General features: G+C 51.1%; 2 protein-coding genes across 4 annotated transcripts; one reads left to right on the forward strand and one right to left on the reverse strand.

Annotated features, from left to right (window-relative positions):
- Positions 1–9,806: 9,806 nt before the first annotated feature.
- Positions 9,807–11,451, reverse strand: FGF21 (fibroblast growth factor 21). Its single transcript, XM_090260241.1, has 3 exons — positions 10,914–11,451; positions 10,679–10,782; positions 9,807–10,175 (listed from the first exon to the last, which is right to left on the reverse strand). The coding sequence occupies exons 1-3, from the start codon at positions 11,143–11,145 to the stop codon at positions 9,885–9,887; spliced, it is 627 nt and encodes a 208-aa protein (XP_090116367.1). The 5' UTR covers positions 11,146–11,451; the 3' UTR covers positions 9,807–9,884.
- A 3,168-nt stretch (positions 11,452–14,619) lies between these two features.
- FUT1 (fucosyltransferase 1 (H blood group)) lies at positions 14,620–18,069 on the forward strand. 3 transcript variants are annotated; one of them, XM_090260499.1, is made up of 3 exons: positions 14,620–14,706; positions 15,000–15,163; positions 15,632–17,487. In XM_090260499.1, the coding sequence occupies exon 3, from the start codon at positions 15,638–15,640 to the stop codon at positions 16,739–16,741; it is 1,104 nt and encodes a 367-aa protein (XP_090116625.1). In that variant the 5' UTR covers positions 14,620–14,706; positions 15,000–15,163; positions 15,632–15,637; the 3' UTR covers positions 16,742–17,487. The 3 variants fall into 3 exon arrangements, 2 of the variants coding, with proteins under 2 accessions (XP_090116625.1, XP_090116624.1); XR_016507751.1 differs by lacking the exon at positions 14,620–14,706 and adding an exon at positions 17,518–18,069 and having other exon boundaries at positions 14,750–15,163; positions 15,632–17,468; XM_090260498.1 differs by lacking the exon at positions 14,620–14,706 and having other exon boundaries at positions 14,750–15,163.
- Positions 18,070–19,006: the final 937 nt, after the last annotated feature.

The following is a 19,006-nucleotide window of genomic DNA, read 5'->3' on the forward strand; positions in this document are numbered from 1 at the left end:
AGTCCAATTCTGTGAGATAATGAATATCTGTAAAGATAGGATGTATTTTATTATACAATATGTAGGGGACAATGATTTCAGAAAATTGATTTTCCTCAAAATATTTTAAGTCCTCTTCATCCTTAAGAATGGTCTTCATTTGAAAATAATAAATACACACTAAGAGGAAAGAACTAAAATCTGAACTTCAATTTTGTTTAGTAATCAGAATTCTGAAAAATTTACAAAAATATTTTTGGATTCATATACTAAACCACTTTAGAAATTTAATTTTCTGAATGTAAAAGCTTTAATTTCATTAATCATCTCTAACAATACTGCATTTAGATGTGAACATTTTTATTGGTTTCTTAAACACTAATTCATGATGGATGGGTCCCTCATCCCACCAAAAAATAAGAGAGAGAGATTAGTCTAACTGTGAATGCTAAATACCAATTCTAAGTTAATGACCTAATCAAAAATATTAACATTCTTGACTCAGTGGGTTGGGCATTGTTCTGCAAACCAAAAGGTTATCAGTTTGATTCCCCATCAGGGCACATGCCTGGGTTGCAGGCCAGGTCCCCAATTGGGGGCATGAGAGAGACAACCAATTGATGTTTCTCTCCCTCTCTTTTTCCCTCCCTTCCCCTCTCTAAAAATATAAATAAAAAAAATATTTTTAAAAATCAACTTTAAAAGCCCTGGCTGGGTAGCTAAGTTGGTTAGAGCATCGTCCCCATAAGCCAAGGTTGCGGGTTCAATCCCTAGTCAGGGCACATACATACAAGAATCAACCAATGATTACATCAGTAAGTGGAACAACAAATCGATGTTCTCTCTCCCCGCCTGCTAATTAGATGTGGATGCCAGTTATCTATTGTTGTGAAACAAATTACCCCCAAATCCTCACAGCTTAGGTAACAAGCATTTATTACCTCACATCATTTTTGAGGATCTGAAACCCAGACCAACTTAACCAGGTCATTCTGCCTCAGGCCTTCTTGTGGGGTTTCAGTTCAGCTGTTAACCAGGACTGCGATTCCCTGCAGGCTCCACTCGGGCTGCAGGATTCATTTCCAAGCTCACTCACTTGGTGGTGGGCTGGAGGCCTGAGTCCCTTGCTGGTTGGTAGCTGGCCTCTCCATGGGCTGCTTGGGCATCACCATGACACAATAGCCAGCTTCCCCCAGAGCAAGTGATTAGAGAAACAGAGAAAGACAGGGACAGAGAAAGGAGAGAAATGGCAGCCATAGTCCTTATAACTTCAAGTGATATCCCATTACCTCTTCCATGTGCCACTGGCCACACAAACCAGCCTTGGTACACTGTGGGCGAGGACTACACAGGGAGTGGCTGTTAGGAGGTGGGGATTGTTGGGGTTCATGTTGGGGTCTGGCTGCCACACCCAGGGAGAACTTAGGAGTTGCATGTTAAGATAACACTGCTACTTTCCTTAAAAATCAAAAATGGAACTGCCATTTGACCCAGCGATCCCACTTCTAGGAACATAGCCTAAAAATCCCAAAACACCATTTTGAAAGACTACATGTGCCCCTTTGTTCATTGCAGTGTTATTTACAATTGCCAAGATCTGTAAGCAGCCCATGTGCCCATCAGCAGATAAGTGGATAAAAAAGCTGTGGTACATTTACACAATGGAATACTACACGGCCATGAAAAAGAAGGGACTCTTACCTTTTGCAACAGCGTGGATGGACCTGAAGACTACTAAGCTGAGTGAAATAAGCCAGTCAGAAAAAGATAAATACCATATGATCTCACTTATATGTGGAATCTCATGAACAAAATAAACTGATGAACAAAAGAGAAACAGAGGCATGGACACATGGAACAGACTGACAGCTGTCAACACTGTTTGGAAGATGGCAAGAGGATTAGCCAAAGATCATATATGCATGACCCATGGACAAGGACAGCAGTGTGGTGATAGCCAGAGGGAAGGGGGCTGGGGACTGGGCGGAGGTGGGCAAGGGGGTGGGGAATGGAAACTTCTGTAATGGTGTCAACAATAAAAATAAAGTTAAGAAAATAAAGAATAACAACAAAGAAGAAAACACACTGCTATCAGCCTGAGTTCCTGCCCCGCTGCCTCTCTGCCAATTAGACTTTACATGAAGGAGAAATAAAATCAGTGGTCAAAACCACTGATATTTCAGAGTTTATTTGCCTCTGTGGTTAACTAATACAGGAATCAACTGCCAATGGGACAAGGTGTGGAAGTTTAAATGGAACACGAGGCACTTTGTGACATTACTCAGTGCATATATATAACTTTGATAACAAGAATACATACAAAAGCAGAGAAATAAAGAAGACCCCATCAACCCAGCAGAAGGAAGGAATGGGACAAAATAAGCTGAATAAACTCCAAGTGGATCAAAGATTTCAGTATAAGATGAGAAACCGCAGGAGAACGAGAACTAAACGTAGGGAGACAGTTCCTTTACAGCCTGAATGTGGAGGGAAACCTTTGAGCTCCGAACCCAAAGGCCACAACAGCAGTAAATGCATGAAATAGAGTCAAACATTCTTCCTCTTCCCTTTCCTTTTCTTCCTGAACAGTATAGTCCTGAGGCCCTTGGGTGGAGGGTGGAGCAGGCAAGGCCAGCTTCAGGTGGGGGTGGGGACAGTGGCCCAGAATGGGGTGGCAGGACCTTAGTGGGGTCATAGGGCAGCTCAGCACAGAGGGAAGCTCCCAAGGTAGGGGAGCGTTAGTGCTGGGAGAGGGGCTGCTGGCTCAGGGAGTGAAAGCCCACACTGGGTGGCAAGCGTTTGGGTGGGGACTGAGGAGGAGAATGGGGAACACATAGGGCACTTGATCAAAGAAGTAAATTAAGGAAAATGGAGGTCGGCTTTTTCACTGCTGGAGAAAAGGCGTATAAATATGAAAAGGGAGCAAATTTGAGGTGTTGGACTTGAATTGTTTAGGTCATTATGAATTCATGGTTTTCAATATGCAGAAATAAATCCTGGCCTGGTAGCTCAGTTGGTTAGAGCATCGTCTCAATACACCAAGGTTGTGGGTTCGATCCCCAGTCAGGACACATACAAGAAACAACCAATGAATGCATCAACAAATGGAACCACAAATCGATATTTCCCTCTCTCTTCCCCCCCTTTTTTTAAAATCTAAAATCAATTAAAATATATATACATAAATAGAAATGGGAATATGTAAATGTGCATATACTTAATTATATATGTGTGCATGTATATAGACCTAATATATAGATGTGTGTATGTATGCACTAAATCTCACAAAATAGGATCCTGGGTCAAAGGATACATTTAAAATGTTATAGATGTTGCCAAATTGCCCTCTATAACACTTACAAGTTACCTAAATACATATCACATCAAGTATTCACAAGGTTATTATTCATCGTAGCATTCCTTGATGTGGAAAGCGACTGGGAAGAGCTCAGTATTCATTAGACGTAGACAGGCTTATAAGCGACGGGCCCTCCAGCCAGGGGCGTACCATGCTGCTGTGTGAGGAGGGAAAGGCTCTCCAGGATATGTTTTGAAAAGAGCTCCAAGTCAAAGCACTGGGTGTTGCCCTGGCTGCTGTGGCTCAGTAAATATGTCCTCAGATGAGGATTTAAAAAAAAAAAACAACCCCCCCGCCCCCGAAATTGTAGGTGAAATAAACCAGAGGCACAAAGGTGTTCTTTTTGATGCTTGGGGTGTTTTGTGAGTGAAGAGAGCAAAAAAATGGCTGTTTTTCCCCAGCCACCATTTCCAGGTCAGAAGTCTGGCTGGTGCTGAAAACAGCAACGAACTGGAATCCGGAGCCATTGCTGCCCTGGCTGCTCAAAAGATGCAGATGAGCTGGAGGTGGGAAATGTCCTCTTGCCCCTCGCCTCCCTCCCAGTCTCCCGAACGGGCCTCCCCCCACTCTCCTTGGCTGGCAAAGGGGGTCACAGAGTTGGAAGGTGAGCTTCACGCTTAAGTGACAGCAGCCAGTCTCACCAGGATGCGCAGAGGGAACATGTGCTCACTCTGGGTGTGTAACAGAGTAAACGGTCCAGCCCTGGCCAGTGGCTCAGCTGGTTAGAGCATCATCTTCTACACCAAAAGGTTGTGGGTTCGATCCCAGTCAGGGCATGTACAGACGGTCTGGGAGGCAATTGACGGATGTTTTTCTCTCTCTCTCTCTGTCTCTCTCTCTCTCTCTCTCTGATTTAAAAAAGCAAAGCAAAGTTCCACATGTTTCACAGAGAAGGCCCCAGAACAAACAGCTGCTAAGTGTTCTTGCCTCACAGCCGATTAATATGATATGACTCTTGGAACATGTTTTCCAGGCTGTACTGTAAAGATAGGACACTGAGGACACAGATGTGGGAGAGAACTCAGAACCACCGAAGTCAGCTTCCTAAGGTATGTGATCATGAGACTGTCTAATGAAAAGAGAAAAGGCCCTGGCTGGTGTGGCTCAGTGGATTGGGTACTGGCCTGTGAACCAAAGGGTCGCAGGTTCGATTCCCAGTCAGGGCACAGGCCTGGGTTGTGGGCCAGGTCCCCAGTTGGGGGCACGTGAGAGGCAACCACACGTTAATGTTTCTCTCCCTCTCTTTCTCCCTCCCTTCTCCCCTCTCTAAAATAAATAAATAAAATAAAATAAACATGAGGTTTAAAAGAAACAAAATTGTAGCTGACATGCAATATTATTTTAATTTCAGGTACGTGACACAGTGATTAGACATTTATATAACTTACAAAGTGATAAGGAAAGTACTCACATGAGACCATACGTAGTTATTATGATATGAGTGACTGTATTTCCTATGCTGTACCTCATGTTCCCGTGATTGCTTTTTATGACGGGCAATTTGTACTTCCTAATCCCTTCACTCACGGCACGCTTAACGGAATCTGAGATAACAGGCCTTGTTAAAAGTTCGTTGATTAAAATTGCAATCAATGGTCAAGTGTTGGGGGAAACCTAAAATTGTGACATTCACAGCTAGCTATTTTTAGCTGTGGAAGGAGTCACTGAGTATTTAGGGGAAAGTTGATCGTTTAAAACTTAATTAATCATTACCAAAGAACAACAGCAAACCAACAGCTAAGAATAGTTGTGTCCCTACCCAAAAGCTCTGAGGACACACAAGAGATTTCACCATTATCTTGTCAACAAATAGTGCTGGGAAAACTAGGTACCCACATGCAAACAGTGAAGGGGGGCCCTTTCCTTACATGTGATGCAAAAATTAACTCACATTAAACCAGCAACCTAAAGGTAACGCCTAAAACAATAAAGCTCTTAAGGCAAGTGCTTCATGCCATTGGATTTGGCAATGATTATTTTGGCTGTGACAGCAAAATCATGGGAAACAGAAGTAAAAATAGGTCAGTTGGACTACATCCAAATTTAAAACTTTTACCGTAAATCAAAGAATGGAGTGGGAGAAGATATTTGCTGTTATATTTGTTAAGAGACTAATGGCCAGAATATATAAAGACCTTTTTGCAGCTCAACCACAACAAAAACCAATAGCCTGATATTAAAAGTGGGCAATAGACTTGAGTAGACGTTTCTCCAAAGAAGATATATGTGTGTGATATACACAGGGCCCTGGCCAGGTGGCTCAGTGGTTTGGAGCATTGTCCCTGAACAGCAAAAGTTGTGGGTTCGATCTCTGGTCAGGGTGTGTAGAGAGACAACTGATAGATGTTCCTCTCTCACATCGATGTCTCTCCCTCTCTCTCTCTCTTCCTCTCATTCTAAAATCAATAAAACCGATCCTCGGGGGAGGGTCTGACAAAAAGATTTGGAGCCGTCCTTTTTCCTCACAGTTCTCCACTACAGTTATTGCCGGGTGGGGCTGCCTAGTATTGCTCAGTGTTTCTGCTGTCACCTGCCACGTGCCTCGGTCGCTCGTAAATGCTGTGACTTTGGATTATGGACTCATTCAAGACTCCCTCCGTGACCTCTGAGTTGAGCGGTGTCTCTCCAGAGAGACCTTTGCTTTGGCCAGAAGCCCCGGGGCTCCCGCTGGTCCCACCGCCATGCCATCAGGTTCCCAGGCTCAGGCACCCGGTGTGACTTCAGACCCAGTTCATGTGACACGCGTCCAGTGGTTACAGAGTTTTCAACAGAGGGTCATTTTTTCCACACCTGGAGCCCAAACAGCAGCAGGGAACTCTCCTGAAGTTTTTTCAGTGTAGATTGGTGAAGTGTGCATGTGTGTGTGTGAGTGTGTGTACGTGCATGCGTGTGTGGTGAGATAACATATAACATTTACCATTTTAGCCATTTTTAAATTTTAAAGCTTTTTATTTTTAGTATTTATCTATGTACTTGTTTTAGAGAAGGGGAAGGGAGGGAGGAAGAGAGGGAGAGAAACATCAATATGAGACAGAAACATCAATCGGTTGCCTCTCACACACACCCCACCTGGGGACCGAACCGCCAACCCAGGCCTGTGCCCTGACTGGGAATCGAACCAGCGACCTTTTGTTTTGTGGGGTGACACCCAACCAACGGAGCCACACACGTAATCATTTTAAGCGTACAGTTCAACGGCATCACATACACTCACGTTGCTGTGTAGCCATTATTTGTCTCCAGAACTTTTTCATCTCCCCAGAGGGAGATGCTGTGCCCATCAGCAGCACCCCATTGCCCTCCTCTCCCTACCCCTGGCACCCACCATTCTACTTCCTATTTTTATGAATGTGCTTATTCTAGATACTTCTTTATAAGTGGACACACACAGTCGCTGGGTCTGTGTGTCTGGCTCCTTTTCTGCACTTAGCAAACTGTGTGTGCGTGTTTACTCTCACCAGAGGACACGCCTATTGATTTCAGAGAGGGGGGAAGGGAGGGAGAGAGAGATTGATGTGAGAGAGAAGCATTGCCTGGTCGCCTCCCAGACGCACGCGCCCCAACTGGGCATAGACCTCACCCTAGACCCAGGCCTGTGCCCTGCCCTGACCGGGAATCGAACCTGTGACATTTCCAGTTTACGGGTCAACGCTCCAACCGAGACACACTGTCCAGGGCTCGCAAATGTTTTCGAGGGTCATTTATGTCGTAGCATGCATCAAGATTTCCTTCCCTTTATAAATACATTTTTTTTAATTTAAAAACAAGTTTTTTAATCCTCACCCAAGAACTTTTTTTTTTCCCGTTGCTTTCACAGAGAGAGAATGGGAAAGAGAAACGTCGATGTGAGAGAGAAAAATCAATCAGTTGCCTCCCGTACGCACCCGGGACCAGGGATCGAACCCACAACCTAGGTGTGTGCCCTGACCAGGAATGGAACCCTCCGTCTTTTGGTTATGGGGTGATGCTCCAACCAACCGAGCCACTTGGCCACAGCGTAATTTCCTCCCCTTTTAAGGCAGAATGATATCTACTGAAGCCAGGTTGGTGGGAACTCAACCGCCTGGCTTTCACTGAAGGGGTGGCCCTTGGAGCTTCACCCTGAAAACGTGCCAGGAAACGGCAGGTGAGCTCACACTTTCCGCTCCGAGTTCCACTTCTTCCTTACGTTTCCTTTGTCCCCTCTCGTCCCGTTCCCTCCTGTTCCTTTCTATCTTCTTTCCTTTTCCCTTCCTTTCTTTCTTTTTTGGTGGTGGGGGCACCTAGAGATTTCCTTTTTCTTATAAGCTCACACCTGCATGTTGAAGAGGCTCTCTATACATCATATGTTTACATTTTCAGAAACATTTGAGAAAACGTTGGCAATACCATGTCCCTCTGTCCCGAAACACTTGGGTGTCATTTGCTAAGGACAAGGACATTCTTAATAATCACAACACAATTGTCAAAATCAGAAACTTTAATAACGTGGATACATTACCACTGTCGTGTGTATAGGGGGCATTCCAATGCCATCACGCATCTCATAGGCGTCCCGGGTAGGAAGTGGGTTCCTTCCCAAACTCCATTTCGCGGGACTGGCTCTCTGGTCTCTGTTCTTGTGTAAACAGTTCCTCTGTCTTTTCCTCTTTCTTAACATTGACATTTTCGAAGAGTCAAAGCCAGTTGTTTGGCCGCAGGTTCCTTGATTGGAATTTGTTTGTTGTTTCTTCACTATTTGAGTCAAGTCAGGTAACATAGTTTTAGAAATATTTGATGGAGAAAGACAGAATGAGAGAGAGAGAGAGAGGGAGAGACAGAAATATTGGTTGGTTGCCTCCCATATGCACCCTGACCAGGAATCGAACCCACAACCCAAGCATGTGCCCTGACGGGGGATCGAACCCGAGACCTTCCAGTTTATGGGACCATATTCCAACCAACTGAGCCACCCAGTTAAGGCAGCAGCACAGTTTCTTAATCTTCCTAAATCCCACGTAGAACAAGCAGCAGAGCAGAGGTTCACAGAGAATACCTTCCACAAAGCCAGCTGACAGCGCAGCTCCATGAACCCCTAAACGTAAGTGGGTGGGGCCCAAGCAGCACCAGTGCAGGGAGAAAAGGAAACTGGGGAAGGTGCTGTGGAGGCTGGCATTCCCCTCGGGTCCCCTGCCCCGGAGGAGAGGTTGCCCTCTCGGCCGAGGACTGGATGAAGGTATCTGGGAAAGGCAGCCACTGTCACAGCGTGAGTGTGTGCATGCATGTGCATGTGTGTGTGTGTGTGTGTGTGTGTGTGGCTTCAGAGGCTCCAATTAGCAGGTGCATGTAGGAGGCAACAGAAGAGGCTGGCATGGTGTGGGGCCTCAGAGATCTCAGAATTATTCAACAGGATCCCTCTTTTGGAAGGACAAAGCTCCATACTTAAAAGCTGTTATTGAGCCCTGGCTGGTGTGGCTCAGTGGATTAAGCTCTGGCCTGTGAACCATAAGGGTCACTGGTTCAATTCCCAGTCAGTCAGGGCACATGCCTGGGTTGTGGGCCAGGTCCCCAGTTGGGAGCAACCACACATCAGTGTTTCTCTCCCTCTGTTTCCCTCTCTCTAAAAGTAAATAAAATACTTTTATTTATTTATTTTTTTAGAGAAAGGGGAAAGGAGAAAGAGGAGAGAAACATAACTGTGTGGTTGCCTCTCACTCATGCCACCAACTGGGGACCTGACGTGCAATGTAGTCATGTGCCCTGACTGGGAATCGAACCAGCGACACTTGGTTCGCAGGCCAGCGCTCAATCCACTGAGCCACAGAAGCCAGGGCTGAAATATGTTCTTGACAGTTACTACACTCCAAAGCCCATGAGCACTTGGAGAGAAGTATTCAGACCTTCCAGTCCTCTTCCTGAAACCCAGGACTCCCAATCTCCAGTCCCTCTACCTTCAGACCAAATGTCTGGGCCCCCAGCCCTTGCTCCCTCAGACTAGGATGTCCAGGTTCCTAGTGCCTGCTCTCCTGGGACTCCCACGTCCAGATGTCCAGCCCTCTGACCCCTGAGAACACAAGAGTGCCATCCTAGCACCAATAACACCCCCGGGATCCAAGAGTCCTGTCCTAGCTCTGAGGACCAAAATGTCTTCCCATTTTTAGTGCTAAATGAACCGAGAAAACTACATTTCCCATGAGGCTGTGGGCCTGCGGTGTCATGAAAAACAACCCCCTATTATTGTGGTACCTCTGAGAAATAGTGCCACAACACTAACACGAGGTTGGAGGCAGAGCGGGTCAAAGGGCAGGGATGGTCCAGAGTCCCTGGGAACACCTCCTGGGAACAGAGAGCTGAGGCCCAGGGGGTGGCCGGAACTTTCTCACATCCTTTCAGCAATGGGGGCCAGCGGGGCTTTGGGGATCAACGGGAGAGGCAAAAGCAGATCCCATTTCCTTCCTCAAACACACACACGTTTACTCTGATCCTCCTTTCAGACTCTTTATTATTCCAAGTAAGAAAAGTAAAAATATAAATAAGATAAATAACCCAATAAATAAAGAGGAGGCCCAATAATAAACAGCCCATGGCTTCAGGAGGTGTAGCTAGGGCTCCGGCCCTGCGAAGGCCACACCATGCTCAGGGGGTCCGAGGAGCTCACGTCCGGGGGTTCAGGCGCCAGGGCCCCTGCAGGCTCCGGCAGCGCCGCGGGCTGGCCTGGCAGCGGCAGGAAGCGGGCAGGTCCCCGGCGGGGCAGGCCCCAGGATGGAGAGCCGTGGGCCGGCAGGCGGAGGGGGAGCCCTCGGGCCTCGGACTGGTAAACGTTGTACCCGTCCTCGAGAAGCAGCTCCCGGAAGCTGCAGGCTTTGGGGTCGAAACGGAGCTGAGGGGACAAGACCGGGGATCAGAGACACCTCCACGCCTCCTGCTGCAGGGCCCAGGGGTCCTGGCCTCCCACTGCAACCTGCAGGACACCGCTGCAGGGCCCGCTTCCTGCCCTCGCGTCACGAAGAGGAACGTCCCGGCCTAGGGAACGGGCAAAGCTCTCCCAGACCAAGCAGGGGTGTCTGGCTACCACCTGACGTCATGGTCTCTGTACAGGTCCCTTGGGTGGCCCCGTGCCGGGCATGGGCACCACATGTAGACATGTAGAAGCCCGTAGGGCACCAAGGGTTACGAGACACAAGCAGTGCCTGAACCTCAGTTTCCCCTTCTTGCAAACATTGATAACAACAGCCCCACCATCGCGGGCTTTGGTGAGGTCGGGCCATGCAGAGAGCACAGAACCTAAGCTTGCCTGGGCCCCAGGTGCCAGGCGTAGCACCCAGATCGTGAAGCACGTAAGAGAAAGGATAGGGTCTGAGGAAGGGCCTCCCGGAAACTCACCGATCCATACAGGGTCCCATCTGGCCCCTGGCACAGGAACCTGGATGTCTTGACTCCAAAAACTTGAATGACGCCTGGCTTTAGGGCTTTTAGCTCCAAGAGACCTGAGGGGGGAAAGTGGTCAGAGGCTCAGACAGCCTTTTCCCAGCTCCTCCTCCCTCAGACCCAGGAATCCAGGCCCCTACCCCCTCCTCCCTCAGATCCGGGAGACCGGGCCCCCAGCTCCCACACTCACTTTCAGGACTCCGGTGGGCAGCCCCCACCACTGTGCCATCAGCCCTGATCTCCAGATAGGCCTCTGTGCCCTGGGCATCATCTGTGTAGAGGTATCGTCGCCGGACTTGGTTCCCAAATTGGAAGAGGGGGCTGGAGTCCGGGATGGGGTGTGCCTGGCAGGCCCCTAGCAGGACAGCCAGCACAGACACCCACAGTCCCGGGCACGGGAACCTGGCCTTGTCCCAGCCCATCAATGGCTCACGTCCTCAGATGAGATCTGGAACCTGCAGTCTGAATCGCTGAAGGGTCTAGATTCTGTTTCAGATCCTGGTTGTCTGAGAGAGCAGATTCATGGACTGCTGCTCAGGTAGCCAGCTGCACTTGGATTCCCAGCCGAAAGAACACCCAAGTTTCTTGGGAGAGATGTAGAAGCTCCAGAATTTATATCCAGACAGACCCGCCCAATCACCTTCCATACACCTGACCTGTGATATTTGACCCACTTGGCAGGAGTAAGGATTCCACCGTGGCCAGGTCAGCCTGAACGAGTGATGCAATCAGAAGGTCCTTCCAGCTGGGGGCCTGGGCCCCTGGGTCTGAGGGAGGAGGGGCTGGGGGGCTGGGCACCCGGATCTGAGGGAGGCGGGGCTGGGGGCTGGACCCCTGGGTCTGAGGGAGGAGGGGCCGGGGGCCTGGGCTCCTGGGTCTGAGGGAGGAAGGGCCGGGGGCCTGGATCCCCGGGTCTGAGGGAGGAGAGGCTGGGGGGCCTGACTCCTGGGTCTGAGGGAGGAGGGGCCGGGGGCCTGGATCCCCGGGTCTGAGGGGGGAGGGGCTGGGGCCCGGACCCCTGGATCTGAGGGAGGAGGGGCCGGGGGCCTGGATCCCCGGGTCTGAGGGAGGAGGGGCTGGGGCCTGGACCCCTGGGTCTGAGGGAAGAGGGGCTGGGGGCCTGTGAACTTCCTGCCTTCCTTAATGACTTGCAGGCTGTGTCCCATAACTGGAGTTTCTGCATCCCAATTGAATTCCTAGGTTTTGGAAATCAGACACTGAGGTTCCCCAGTCATCAGCAAATTAGCAAGTGATACAGGACCAAGGTGTTCTCTGCAAGGAGACAGGTGTCCTGGCCCAGAAGCCTCTCACCTGACTGGGAACCAACCTCCAATCTCAACCTCCCCAACCCCTGCCCGGGAGCTGATATCAGACATCCAGGCCTCATCTTCCTCCCTGATGCAATCAGAAGAAGCTACCCCAGGCCCAGACACGGTGCTCTCAGAATAGCCTGGGTGGGTGGGTGTCTCTAACTCGGAGTCAGTCAGGAGGGGAGTCTGGCTTCGGAGATGGAAGTTATAAGACAGGCTAGCAAGCCAGGACATGTGGAACAGGGGAACGGAGACGGAGACGGATACCTAGACAAGCAGTCTGCTGCCAACTGGTAAACCTAAATGCCAAGCGGTTGGCAGCTACCTAATACATTGTATCTTCCCTAAACCAAGGACGCTTTAGAGTGAATGGTTTGCACTTCTCCTCAACCAGAGAGTAAATAGTCTAGATCACCCAACTCAGGGAGATGGCAGAGATCCAGTCAGTGCCATTTGTGCCAACCACACCCAAGGACAGTTGAAGCTAAGGAAAGAAGTCTCATTTTGCTACATCAGCATAAAGCTGATGAATATTCTATTAACCATCCTTCCCAAGACACCACCTCCCCGCCCCCAAACTTCCAGCCTTTAAAACTCCTCAGAAGGAAGGAGCATGCTCTCCCCCTCAGGAGCACGCCCCTGCCATTCCCTTCCGCCTCTTCTTCCCCCATCTTGAACTCTACGGGACCCCGCGAGGCTTGCAACCAGGAAGCAACGGGCACCAGCAGCTCCTCCAGGGCTAACCCCCAACCCTGTCCCCAAGCCCTCAATGCCCCCTTTAAAAAAAATTTTTTTTAAATGGTGTCCAGCTTTTGAAAGGACTGTCTTTTTTTGTTTATTTTTATTTTTATTTTTTTAAAGATTTTATTTACTTATTTATAGAGGGGAAGGGAGAAAGGGAGAGAAACACCGATATGTGGTTGCCTCTCACATGCCCCTGACTGGGGACCTGGCCCGCAATGCAGGCGTGTGCCCTGACTGGGAATTGAACTGGCGACCCTTTGGTTCTCAGGTCAGCACTCAATCCACTGAGCCACACCAGCCAGGGCTAAAAAATTTTTTTAAATTTATTGACTTTAGAGGAAAAGGAAGGAAGAGAGAGAGAAACACTGCCCTGCTGCTCCACCTGGCCCTGCATTCATTGGTCGACTCTTGTAATGCCGACTGGGGATTGAACCTGCAACCTCGGTGCATCAAGACCATGCTCCCACCATTGAGCCATCCTGCCAGGGCCCCAAAGCCCCCTTTTTTCTGATTTCTTAAGTGTGCAAAGCAGCCCAGCCCAGGCTCACTTCCTGACGGAGTCCCTCTCCTGTTGCTTCCTCCATCCTGAGCCCTTCCCTGTTTCACTCTCTCCAGCTTTAGTAAACGTACCCTCATGGTCACCTGGGCTCGTGTTGTGAAATCTTGGCTACACAAGGTCAAGAACCCACACACAGTACCAGCCGGCGGGAGGCAGACCCGCTCAGGGTCAAGGCCCCTTTCCAGGAGTAACAGTTAAGTCCCAAGAGCCCAAAGGGAGTGAAGGATGGGCAATTTCTTGGAACTTAAGGGAGAAGAGATTGGACACCCGGTTCTGAAGGAGGAGGAAGGTACTAGAGGACTGAACTTTTCTCAGTCTGAGGACTCCCTGGGTCAGGAGGAATTATGATCAAGGGTCTGGAGAGTCGAGTCAAATTCCGGAGTCTTTGGTTCGGGCTGCTGGGCCGAGTGGGTGCGGTGGGGAGCCGCCTGCAGCCACGGGAGACCGCGTTCGCTGTGCGGGAGAGCCAAGGCCGCTGTCCCCGCGCCGGGCGCCGGGCCCTGCGCTCTGCGACAGGCAGAAGAGTAACTTCCCCTCCGCTGAATTTCCGTTCGCGTCCTCAGGAGGGGCTGCCTCGCCATGTGCCCGTCTAGAAAGCGGCAGTTGGGCGCCAGACCCCGGGAGAGGCTCTCGAATTTGTGGATGGACCGGCGGCTGGGGGCGGGGGTGTCAGCGGCCCCTGGTGCGCGCGGGGGCACCTTCAGGTCGGGCCCTAAGGTGTTCACCGGCAAACAGGTTCTCCAGCCTCGCCGCGTGGACGCGGTCCGGGGAGGAGAACTCGTCCCCACCGAGACCTGGGTCGGGGCTGTGAGTAATAAAGCTCACAATGAAAACAGCGGGACACGGGACTCAGGCAGTGAACGAGGCATTTGTTTATTCACGGATCTGCAGGTCCGGGCGCAGCCTAACAAAGGGCGCGCCACGGGGCTCCCAGCAGGCCGCTTTTATCCCAACGCGCGGAAACGCCCCCTGCTCCCCTCCCCTTCCCCTCCGTTTCTCCTTCCTGGGTACTCCGGAGTCACAATCTAACGCGATGCACTAAACCAACCAAGGGTAGTCATGAACTCATGAACAGGTGTCCTTATCTCGCCGACCACGCATAGTTCCCGGGTGATTCATATTCCATGGTGGGCGCCCCTCACTCTGGGTTCACTCTGACTGTTTCTCAGGTGATCCATATTCCTTAACTCTGACTAGCTGTGTCTCTAGGCCCTGTTGAAAGTGTTCTTAACCTGCTCATCACATTTCTCTTTTGCTGCTAATCATTTCTTACCGGTTTGGGAGTCACTTTTATCTGTTCCTCACAGGGCCCCACACCAAGCGCCTGGGGCGCGGCCTGGCTGGGCGCGTCCGGAGACACTGGAGACATGGTAAGCCCAGGCCCCGGAGAAGAGGGGGCGGTTGACGGACCCGGTCGCCCAGGTGCAGCTTTGCATCTGGGCGCTGGATTTCGAGGTCCAGCGAAGGATGCGTCCCCTGGGTGGCCAAGTAGGGGGTTCCGGACGAAGCCCTCGGGCTGGCCAATGCCGGGCAGAAGGGGGCTGGGATGGCGGGTACCCCGGAGGGAAGGGGCGGGGTTCCGCCTCGCCTCTACCTGCTTGGCTGGAGGGAAGTAGATAGAGGTTGTGAACCAAAGGACCGCGCCCATGCTGTTTCCTCCCAGAGCCCTGGCCGCCGGTTAGGCAAGGAGGCGCGCAGGGGAGGACGGCAGGGCCCGGGGCCCTGGAATCTGCGGATCCGGGGCGGCCGGATGTGCTCTGCTCCTGGGGACAACGCGCTCGGGCCACGCCACGCCGAGGGGGTACCCGCCGCCCGCCAGGAGCTTAGGTTAGTGGGAAGGGCGGATTCCCCCCAACCCAGAAGTCGCACTCCCAACCGCTAGCCCTCACTCGGCAGCTCCTGCTCCTCCAGGAATCAAGCTCCTTTATCATCCTGGCCCTCCTGCCTCTCACTTTCCATTTGGCCCGTGGCTTCTTGTTCCTCACACAGGGGTGCACCTGAGAAAGGAGTTGGTGGGACACAGTCCAACTTTGTTGAGACCAGACTGCAAGACGTGGGGACGAGGTGTTAATCCTGGACTATTGCTGTCTTGGAAACCACCGATTTTCACCATCCGCATCCCCATCCCCCCAAATGCCAGACCTCCAGCTTCTCTGCCCTCAGATCCAGGAGTCCTGGACCCCGATCCCCTTTTCCCTCAGACCGGGATTCCAACCGCTTAGGCTCCCCATTCCTTCCGGCCTCACACGTGCCTCAGGCTCTGAGCTTCTGCTAACTTGTTTTTCTCCCCTGTAGCCAGCAATGTGGGCCCTTGGCCGACGTCACCTCTGCCTCAGCTTCCTGCTAGTCTGTGTGCTCGCCTTGGTGGCCTTCCTCCAAATCTACCAAGACCTCTTTCACAATGTCCTGGACCTGTTTGCAGGCCGACACCTGGCGGCAGCCCCCGTGGCCATCTTCTGCCTCTCAGGCACTCCGGTGAGCCCCAACACTTCCTCTTCCTGTCCTAGGCACTCTGCCTCCCTCTCAGGCATCTGGACTATCTCCCCAGACGGCCGGCTCGGTAATCAGATGGGGCAGTACGCCACTCTGCTGGCCCTGGCGCAGCTCAACGGCCGCCAGGCCTTCATCCTGCCTGCCATGCACGCTGCCCTGGCCCCCGTGTTCCGCATCACCCTGCCCGTGCTGGCGCCGGAGGTGGATGGCCACACGCCCTGGCGGACGTTGTACCTGCATGACTGGATGTCAGAGGAGTACGCCCACTTGAAGGATCCTTTGCTGAAGCTCGCTGGGTTCCCTTGCTCCTGGACCTTCTTCCACCACCTCCGGGATCAGATCCGGAGGGAGTTCACGCTGCACGATCACCTTCGGGAAAAGGCGCAAGATGTTCTGAGACAGCTCCGCCTGCCAGGCACTGGGGACCCTCCGCGCACCTTCGTGGGAGTCCACGTGCGCCGCGGGGACTATCTGGAGGTTATGCCCCAACACTGGAAGGGGGTGGTGGGTGATCGCGCCTACCTCCAGCGGGCCATGGACTGGTTCCGGGCACGGCATGAAGCCCCCATCTTTGTGGTCACCAGCAATGGCATGGAGTGGTGCCGGAAGAACATCGACACTTCCCGGGGGGATGTGGTCTTTGCTGGAGATGGGCAGGAGGGGTCCCCTGGACGAGACTTTGCGCTGCTCACGCAGTGTAACCACACCATCATGACCATTGGCACGTTCGGCTTCTGGGCTGCCTACCTGGCTGGTGGAGACACTGTCTACCTGGCCAACTTCACCCTGCCTGACTCCAGCTTCCTTGAAATCTTCAAGCCCAAGGCCGCCTTCCTGCCTGAGTGGGTGGGCATTAATGCAGACTTGTCTCCACTCCGGAAATTGCGGAGTCGTCTTTTTGGAATAGCCTGATCGATCTCGGGCCAGCATTATGTGTCTCCGGAAGCTGAGCAGTTTCTGGTGGTCCTGCAGCAGGTGGGCACCCATTTCTAAAGTGATTCTCATTGGCTAGAATTTGAGAGCGAGGCTTCCAGCAACTGCCTGAACATTCTAGAACCGGCAGAAAGTATTTTCCTGATGACTGGCAATGTCTGGGGAGGCCCGTGACAGTTCTGCAAGGCACAATGGCCACCTGTAGTTCCCAGTCCATATCCAGAGTACTTCTAGATGGCTGCCCCCCAGAACTCAGAAACTGCCCCCACCCCAGTTTTGACTATTTAGCTATTTTAAAGAAAAGATGTTTCTCTTTTCCTGGGTCCTCCAACTGAGGGAACTCATGGCTGTTCTAGAGCAAGCACTGGCCACTCTCCTTCTGTTTCTGGAATGGTTCTAGATGGGGAATTTGCTTTAGAGATGGCCAGCTCTAATGCCTCTGAAGAACACTGCAGGGCTCTTCCGGAGGGGTGGGGGTCCTTGGTTCCGGATAATTTCGGTGAAGAGTTGAATGAAGGTACAACCAGCTGGAAAGACTGATGGAAGACAAACGAGGTGCAGCTGGGGCAGGTTGTGTGAAGAGTGAAACTCATCCAACCTCTCAGCCCCTGAGAAACACCACAACGACTTTACTTCTCAGCAGATAGGCGAGACTGTGGGAGGTGGAGAGGGATGGCCGCTCAAATGCTGCAGCTGCTGAAGCAAGGCTTCCCAGAAATGTAGGGAGACTTAAATGCTGCAGCTGCTGAAGCAAGGCTTCCCAGAAATGTAGGGAGACTTGTTTTTTAATCTCAAAAACTCCCAAACGCAGGCACCACCCAAGCTGGCTCTGCGTTCGAGTTGCCTCTCCCAATTAAGGTTTCCTCCTCTGCAGCTGGGCTGCTAGGGGAGATGGGATGGATTTTCTGGAAGTTGGCTTGCACTTGCAGAAAGTCCTCTGGACTTGCAGAAAGCCACTGTGTTGTGCCCTTGCTAATAATTGTCTGTCTGTCCCTGAATTCACAGAATTTTAGTGAAACCTGGCTTTGGCAATGAGGTCTGGGAAGATCTGAGGGTATGCAGACCTTAGATTAGCCTCATACCCAAGCAGGAGTACCTTTGACCAAGGAGGTTAGGATTCTTGATTAAGATTTCAGGTGCCTCTTGATGCTTTTTGAAGCGGGTAAAGGTAGATACTTTTATTACAGAAGTGTCTAAGAATCTAAGCCCCTTTTCTAGTCTTCTCGGGGAGTTTTGGGGGGCCACTCCCTACTCAGCTGCCATAGGTGGGAGACAGGGAGGTATGAATTAAAAGTCCACATCACCAACCCCTGTCTGTAGATTTTTTGGAGTCTTGCGTGCATGAGTGTGTGTGTGTGTGTGTGTGAAGGAGGAAAAGTGCAGAACTTCCAGGGACACTCATGGCTCATGTCTTGGGGTATTCTCCCTGCTCAGATCTTGCAGCCTCTTGTTCCCAGACTTGTCTCTGAGCCCCAATTCCTTTCTTCTCTCTCAGTATTTGCCCCCAGACCTCACTTTCCTCTGGGACCTTGGCATTCAGCCCTACAGGCTGGGAGAAAAGGTGGAGGAAGAAGTGAACACACAGTTTAATTCTTTATATATTAGTATTTTTTACTTTTATTTTTCTATTACCATTTAACCACTTATACCCGACACAGTATAATTCTTGAACTACATTTCCCACAATGCCATGGGGTTGGTGCTGTTATCTGCTAGGGAACAGACCTGGAGCCTTCTGGGAGTCGTAGTCCTAGGGGTGGAAAGGGCTACTTTTAGCGTCCTCCTATCTCGATACCTGGGGTCTTGGGCATCTAGCGGGAAGCCTGGGTCCTGGGAAGTGGGGAAGCTGAACTCCAGAATTCCTTCCCTCGTTTCTGGCAGATAAGAATACTCAGATGCTGGAGAAGTTCGGATCTAAAAAGGCCACTGTGACGTCAAGGCGCGGTAGGCGGGGACTCCCTTTGTTGCGGCCCAATCAGAATTGGACTTCTGGGCGGGGCTAAGAAAGCCGCCCTGTAATTTCTCTTGGGAATTCGGACCTCCAAGTAGGAAGTTAGAAGGAGGCTGTAGGAGTTCCCTTGTAGATAGGGGCTAACCGCGACTCTGACCGCACTCAAATCTCTATACCACACAACCCACCTCACCCTCCCCTCTAACAAAATCCTTAATCTCAGTAGTGGGAAAATATTAAGAGTGGAAGGACGTGGCCCGGTCCTCCTCTCTCAAAACCCTCAGAATCTGGAC

This window comes from Furipterus horrens, unplaced genomic scaffold (assembly GCF_987537825.1).
Source record: "Furipterus horrens unplaced genomic scaffold, mFurHor1.1.pri manual_scaffold_13, whole genome shotgun sequence".
Classification (NCBI taxonomy): domain Eukaryota; kingdom Metazoa; phylum Chordata; class Mammalia; order Chiroptera; family Furipteridae; genus Furipterus; species Furipterus horrens.

Bases quoted from the DNA above. Each gene is read 5' to 3' on its own strand.
- FGF21 (XM_090260241.1), bottom strand. From the start codon at position 11,145: ATGGGCTGGGACAAGGCCAGGTTCCCGTGCCCGGGACTGTGGGTGTCT. The intron at 10,783-10,913 runs GTGAGTGTGGGA...TTCCCCCCTCAG, and splicing joins TGCCCACCGGAGTCCTGAAA to GTCTCTTGGAGCTAAAAGCC. The intron at 10,176-10,678 runs GTGAGTTTCCGG...TTGTCCCCTCAG, and splicing joins ATGGGACCCTGTATGGATCG to CTCCGTTTCGACCCCAAAGC.
- FUT1 (XM_090260499.1), top strand. From the start codon at position 15,638: ATGTGGGCCCTTGGCCGACGTCACCTCTGCCTCAGCTTCCTGCTAGTC.